The following is a 7,992-nucleotide window of genomic DNA, read 5'->3' as shown; positions in this document are numbered from 1 at the left end:
TTTTAATTAATAAATTTTGGTCGTCCCAAGTGTATTATTTTATAGAGTTTCTACTGTACGACAATTCATTTACCACTAAGGTATTGCATTTTAAGTATATATTTGTAAGCACACCATACTAATTTCGTATTTTCATGCCATGATAACCAATCACGAGTATTCCACTATTCTAAGTCTTCAATTCAAGGTCGTGTCTTCTAGTGGTGAATTTATGTTCATTACTTTACACCAAAAGTTAACGCATATTGTGTGGGACCGATTCCTAACATTTGTAGCTCAATATTTAAAATCGTCTTAAGGAAATTGTCAAAGAAATTTCACAATAGTTAACTCACTCTATTTTTGAACCATTTGTTATATTCTTCATCGCATCGACCACTTGAGCATTTTTGGATATACTCGCTACATATTGAAATTGAACACGTAATCAATTTTTTGATAGCATTCATACATATAAAAAACTTGAGAACATTTATACCGATAAAATGGCTCACCTTCTTCACAAGTTCTTAACACATATGAATGAACCAATTCTCAATCATCTGATTCGTAAATGTATGTTCTCCCTGATGATATTTTCTCAACATATGAAAATATGGCAAAAGAACTCGGTGGTTAGGGTGACATGTGCACTGAGGAATCTTGAAAATACGTAGCACATAAACTAATACTTTCATTTACTAGGTAACTCTCATTAATTGATGCTTTAGGATGATATTTATTTTGAACATATCATTTCAAAATTCTCATATATTTTTCTATTGAATACATCTATCTATATTGAAATTGCCCTCAAATCATAGCCTCCATTGTTAAATGAACATGTAAATATATCATAATGTCAAAAAATCCGAGCAGAAACATTTTTTCTAACTTGCATAGTGTTACAACAATATCATTCTGAAGTTGTTATAAGTCGGCTTTCAATAGTGATTTTGAATACAACATTTGAAAGAACTTTGAAAGACCCAATATAGCTTCATATACATCATCCTCAAGTAAACCACGTGTCGCAAGAGGAATAAGATACTCTAGTAAAATATGACAATCGTGACTTTTTAATCCGAAAATCTTTAAATCTTTGACATTTATACATTTTCCAATGTTTGAGCAAAACTCTTCTAGCAATCTTATGTCTTTTAAAAATTTACACAACTTCAATTTTTTTCATTAAGCAATGTATAAGAACCTGTTGGATATTGAAGAACACTCTCACATCAATTTTTGCATTTAAATGATGACGTATATTCATGAGCTTCAAAGCTTGACGTACTTTTAAATTATCTTTGGTCTTTCCTTTTAGATCCATGATGGTTCTAAGGACATTATCACATATATTTTTTTCAATAGGCATTACGTCTAAATTATGTCTCAACAATAAATCTTTCCAATAAGATAATTCAAAGAAAATACTCATCTTATTCCAATTGTCACCCCGATTTTGATGATTCACAATATCTTTTCTAGTGGGATCTCGAGTGAGAACTCTATCTTTCAAATTCCGTACTTGTCTAAGAATCTCACGTCCCGATAATAATTAAGGTGCACTTATCGATTCGATAGTGCCATCAAACAATTCATTTTGTCTACAAAATTTATGATTTGGTGGGAAAAATTGTCGATGACACATGTAACACTCTTTATTACCATTTGTCAATCTCATGGAGCAAGTGTTCTTATTACAATATGGCATGCCAATTTTCTTTTGTACTTCATCCAGACAAGTTTGCATAAGTAGGAAAGTTGTTTATTGTCCACATTAAATTAACACACAATTTAAAGTTCTGAGAAGTTGAGACGTCATAAGTTTCTACGCCGGTATTTCATAACTCATTTAATTTGTCCATTAGCGATTGTAAAAATACATCAACTACATCACCTGAAATCTTTGGACCCGGAATTAACATGGATAGTATAAAATTAGAAAGTTCATGCAAAGTGTCGGAGGAACGTTATAAGGAATGAGGATCATATGATAAATGTTATACGATGTTTTTCCATTTGTAAACGGTTGAAATACATCACTTGTGAGACCAAGTCTTACATTACGAGTTTCAATTGCAAAATCAGGATAATCTTCATCAAATGATTTCCATGCCAAAAAATAAGTTGAATGTCGCAAAACTTCATCATCAACCCTTGTATCTATTGCCACGTCATTAAAGGAGCAGTTTTAGAACACATATAATCTTTGCAATCTCAGTATTAGTGGGAAGTATTGTAGCACCTTATTGGGGATAGTTTTTCCAATCGCTTTCTTTTTAGGTTCTCCACTCGATTACTTAGTTTTCCATCGAGAAACTCCACACATTTTACAAAATTCAAAATTTTGTTATCTTATAATACTGTATACAACTATTTTTACAAGAATCTATCTTTTCATAAGAAAGACCAACATCTGTAAAAAAAACTTCTTACAATGATAATATGAATCGGGAAGATTAGAATTCATCGGTAATATTTATTCCTTTAACAATTTTAACAACATGTTAAATGAAGAATTTGTCCATTTCCCAACATTTTTGAGGTAAAGTAATTTTAATAATGTTGATGCCTTTAAAATTTGAGAGCCTTCATACAATGCTTCATTTGATTCATTTAAGAGTCTATAGAATTTTTTAGCATCCTCATTTACCCCATCTACATTTGCCTCTTCCTCATTTGATGTATCAACACCACATGGATATAAATCGTTTATGACAATTCAAAAATGTATAGCTCTTCCTTATTATATATGCTTTGTTTGTCTAAATATTCTTTATTACCACATTTAACGCATGTACATGCAATGTTGGTAATTCGGACAGAACTCACAACAAAACTAAGAAAAGAATCGACTCCTTGAATGTATTTAGGAAGATGTCGATCTTTTTTCGTATACATCATCCATTTTTTATCATGGATATCCATATTTGAACCTAAATCCATATTAAAAAGTCATATCTCTCAAAAAGTCATATCATAACCTAAATTAATATCTATAAAAAATGCAAATTTATCAAAAAATCATATCATAACCTAAATTAATATCTATCAAAAATCCATATCTATGAAAACCTAAATCAATGTCAAAACCTAAATTCATATCTATAAAAAATGTATATCTATCAAAACCAAAATCAATGTCAAAACCTAAATTTATATCTCAAAAATTCATATCTATCAAAAACCTATATCAATGAAATAAGAATATCTTACTTGGAGGAAGATGATGCTTGCGGCGAAAAGATAGCCTAGAAGACAATGGATGCTAATTTTGTAGTATTTTCTCTCCTTCAATTTTCTAGAAGCATCAATATATAAAATTGAGAGACTAACATTTAAATTAAGTAAATACAAACAAGTTTTAGTTAATCAAGTATGAGAGGTCACATTCAATAGAAGCAACTTGTGAAATTAAGACAATGAAAGAAAATGTGATAGTTATAACATGCTAATCAAAAAAATGTGATAGTCTATGACTACATTTTTTTTCATTTCTTAACCTAAACAAAAACTAAAATTCCTTGAATTTGCATTACATGTAAACCAAGCTTATTGCACATCTAGGGGAAGTTATCCATTTGAAGACAAAAACATAACTAAGTAAAACATTCCTTGTTCATGATTGTAAAATATCACACAGCCTAGTAAAACCACTTCATTGAACAACTACTCACAAGGTATAAGACTACCTAAGTCAGAATGTTATTGCACAACCTAGTAAATACATGTTATTGTACAAAAGAGAGAGGATTGGAGATTTAATTCAATCGAAACAGACTCTTTAATTGCAGAAATAGCTTCACGAGAATAAAATAATCATTTATCCCACAAACTCAGAATCCGCATTAAAACTGCAAGAAAACAAATCAAGAAAACAATCTAGCATTTAGGTATTCCATGGATTTAGCATTTACAAATCTAGCCTTTAATCAAGAAATAGATCTAGGATTTACGGGTCTAGCATTTACACACAATCAAGAAAACAAACAATGTAGGATCAAATCTTGAAACCTAAACAAAGAAATCTAACATAAACCTAAACAAATAAATTTAATTGATCAAATCTAATCTAGACCTAAATGAAGAAGTTCTAACCAATAATAAACTTACCTAGATGAACAACAGCGAAAGAATCGGAGAAATAGGCGATCAGCATCGGCGATCGGTAGGGCGAAACGGCGGCGAGGGGAGGGAGAAAAAATCGGGAGCAGGGGAAGCTCTCGAGTTTTTTTACGTTTATATAGGTAATACTGATTGGTAGCCTAACCAATCGAGAATATAACTTAAGACTTCACCGATTGATAGCCCTACCAATCAACATTATATAACCTTCACCGATTGGATTCCAAACCAATCAGTACTATTAATGCCTAAACGCGCCAAAAGCTATCGCCTTTTATTCGCGCGGTTTTATGGGGGTATACCGATTGGTTTTTCAACCAATTGGCATTATATCGTACTACACCGATTTGTCTAAAAACCGATCGCTATTAGTCAAATAATAGCGATTAGTTTCCAATCCAATCATTGTTGTTTGAACCAATAGGTGGATATCTTGCGATTAACCCTTTTTTTACTAGTGAAAGTTATTATTTATTCAAATAAATTAATTGATATAATTAATTTTTAAGTATAATTTTTTATAGTGTTATTTACTTATTATTATTTTTTAATAAATTTTATATTTAAATATATAAAATTTTAAAATTGATTAATTATAAATACTTAATTATATATAAATAAATAATAATATATAACTATTACTTTTTTTAAATTAAACTCTTACGATTTTAAGTTTTAAGTTTATAATAACCAACGATTTTATGTAAATTCTAAATTTTAAAAGTTTACCACTAACACGATTTTATGTAAATTCTCGATTTTAACCATTTTGATCAAATCCATTGTTCCACATTTCTAGGTTATTTCATATATTATAATTCAAAAGGCAAATAACTCTTTAGTCTAGCCACCACCATTCCTAGTAGGCCTATCATGTTCCGGTCCATTTGTTCTTGTTGACTCTAGTTTTGTTGGTACATATATATTTTGTCATTCTTTTTTATTGTTAATAGTTTTAGAAATTCATTTTCTCTTCATTTTTGTTCATCAATTTCGTTAGAGCTAGAGATGATTACAAAGATTCAATAATATATATTTCATTAAGTTCAACTTTTTTTCAATATAAAAAATAATTACAAAGATTCAATAATATAGCAATAAAATAATATTCAAAAATGGCAGACGACTGAGATGACTATAAAGTATAAATTGTTGACGGCACAAGTCTATGTAATTGAAACTTTGACCAATATTTGGACTCACCATGACATCATAACATACGCATTGAACCTTAGTATCACTACAATTGCATTAATTGAACGTTACATTGCTTTGAATTTGGACTGATAATTGTAAGCTAAATATTTTTAAAATAATGGAGGATCTAATCAATTATGTTAATAATTTTCAACAATTTTGACCATATTATATTGCAATTGTTTGTATATAAATACATGCACAATTGATCCCATTATCATTACCATATTACTATTACAAGCCATAACACTTTGTTTGGTTAAATTTGTGATCTAGATCAAAATGACCAATTCCGAGAGCCTCCACATTTTCATATTCCCATTCTTAGCCCCGGGCCATCAAATCCCTATGTTGGACATGGCTAAACTCTTAGCCGCCCGACCCAACATCAAGGTCAGCATGGTCACCACAACCAAAAACCTCACCCGTTTCCGTTCCGATATTTCCGGTGGTGCCCGAGGCCTTAACATCGATCTCCACGTCCTCGATTTCCCCTCCGAGGCTGCCGGCCTTCCAGTCGGGACCTCCGACAACTTTGACTCCGTTGACCGCGACATTTGTGGAAACTTCCTCGACGCGGTCATGCTCCTCGAGGCTCAAGCCGATGACCTCGTCAGAGTCCATAGACCGGACGCGATCATCTCCGACTTGTACCTCCCGTGGACCGATAACATTGCCCGTAAGTATGGGATTCCACGAGTCGGGTTCAACGTGTCTTCTTGCTTCGCCTTGGCGGTTACTAACGGCGTGCTCAACTTGTTGTATGGAACCGGCAAGTTAGTGGAGCCCACGACCGAACGGTTCCTTGTCCCGGGGTTGCCGGATGAGGTGTTCGTGACCATGGCGCAGCAACCGAGCCGGTTCTTCAAGAATCTAGACGCCATGGAGTTCTTCATGAAGGTGGCCGAGGCTGAAAGGAACACTAATGGTATAATCTTCAACACTTTTGATGAGCTCGAGCCATTGTATCTAGACCATTACAAACGTACCTCGGGAAAGAAGGTAAAACTAACTACAACCAACGCTAAAAAAAAATCATTTTATGAATTCTTTTAAATGAGTTGCAAATGTAATTGTTTAATAGGCATGGGCACTTGGACCATACATGCTCTACAACACGGAACACACTGACATGACCAACCGAGGGCAAGTTTCCAACATCGATAAGAACGAATGCTTAACATGGTTGGACTCGCAAAAGCCCAACTCGGTCATCTACGTTGCCTTCGGAAGCCTATGCCTTTTCAACGAAGCGCAACTCCTCGAAATCGCGTTGGGGCTAGAGGAGTCCAACCATCCCTTTATTTGGGCTATTAGGAACAACAACAAAGTTGGGCCTGAAATATTGGCACTCGAAGAGAGGGTAAGAGGTCGTGGCCTTATAATCAAGGGATGGGCGCCCCAAGCCCTGATCCTCGACCATTCATCCGTCGGGGGTTTCTTAACTCATTGCGGATGGAACTCGGCTTTGGAATCGCTTTGCTTCGGTAAACCTTTGATTACATGGCCACTCTTTGGGGATCAATTTTACAACGAGATATTGTTCGTTGAACGTCTCAAGATGGCGTTTGGAATTGGAATTGACACGGGAATGGTGTGGGGAGATGAGAACGAGGTCGGGGCACAAGTGATGCGAGACCAAGTTGCATCTGCGGTGAATAGGTTGATGAGTCGTGGGGACTTAGCGGAGGAGATTCGTGAGCGGGCAAAGGAACTCTCAAAGTTGGGAAAGAAGGCGGTTACAAAAGGAGGTTCGTCTTGGGATGGCATAGATGATTTGATTGGAGAGTTTATGGATCACAAGAAAAAAAGACAAGAAAATGACCAACTTTAATTTTAATATGGTAATGCAATTAAAGTAATGTAATGTTTTATAGTTAATTTTGATTGTTTGTTGGGTGTATTCTATGAATATGTCTTGTTTTTTATATAAAATATTTTAAAACTATCCTTTTTTAGGCTTATCATAGCAAATACCATTGTCTCTATAAAAAAAATATAAATTATTTAACCACAAGCCTATCCTAATCATAATCCTAGTCCTTTTAAGATTGATTCATAGCTCACATATTTATAACCTTTTGTTTAGTTGGGGTCAAAGAGCTTTAGTATTTTATTTGAATTCTTTGTAGATATTTTGAAAAAACATGAAGCATGTATTCTTTAATGTTTTGTTTTTGTACTCTTGTACATGTATTTTTTGAAAAAACATAAAGCATGTATTCTTTAATGTTTTATTTTTGTACTCTTGTACATGTATTTTTTCAGATAAATTATGATTGAATTTAAGACTTACAAGTTTCATAGTTGCTGGTAAATATTTTATGTATACCAAAGAAGTTGATTGACATATTTTAACATTTTTCAAAATTGTCTCCTTGATACCGAATCATAACTAATAACAATATTCATAATATTCTACAATACATTGTTTCCATTCAAATTATGGATTTTCGAATAGGGAGAAGACATAAAACCATGGAAACACTCTGCCACATATTTTCCAATTTTGATATTTGCCATGGTATTCTCGATGACTATTGCCTTAAAAAATATTTTGAAAAATTCTATAGAATTTGTAAGGAATATATTGCAAATCATCAATTGTTTGCAATGAATTTTCCTTTTTTTTAAACTAAGGATAATGAATTTCTTGTAAAAAATCATTAGTTAAATTCAAAACAAATA

The 7,992-nt window shown here is 32.8% G+C and overlaps 1 protein-coding gene across 1 annotated transcript; it reads left to right on the top strand.

Moving 5' to 3' along the window:
* Positions 1–5,537: 5,537 nt before the first annotated feature.
* Positions 5,538–7,250, top strand: LOC124942631 (UDP-glycosyltransferase 73C12-like). Its single transcript, XM_047483170.1, has 2 exons — positions 5,538–6,306; positions 6,389–7,250. Exons 1-2 carry the CDS (start codon positions 5,587–5,589, stop codon positions 7,136–7,138), a joined length of 1,470 nt encoding a protein of 489 aa, XP_047339126.1. The 5' UTR covers positions 5,538–5,586; the 3' UTR covers positions 7,139–7,250.
* The last annotated feature ends 742 nt before the right edge of the window (positions 7,251–7,992 follow it).

The sequence above is a fragment of the Impatiens glandulifera genome, chromosome 6 (genome assembly GCF_907164915.1).
Source record: "Impatiens glandulifera chromosome 6, dImpGla2.1, whole genome shotgun sequence".
Classification (NCBI taxonomy): domain Eukaryota; kingdom Viridiplantae; phylum Streptophyta; class Magnoliopsida; order Ericales; family Balsaminaceae; genus Impatiens; species Impatiens glandulifera.
The sequence above is the reverse complement of the archived record's forward strand: the minus strand, read 5'-3'. Positions and strand labels throughout refer to the sequence as shown.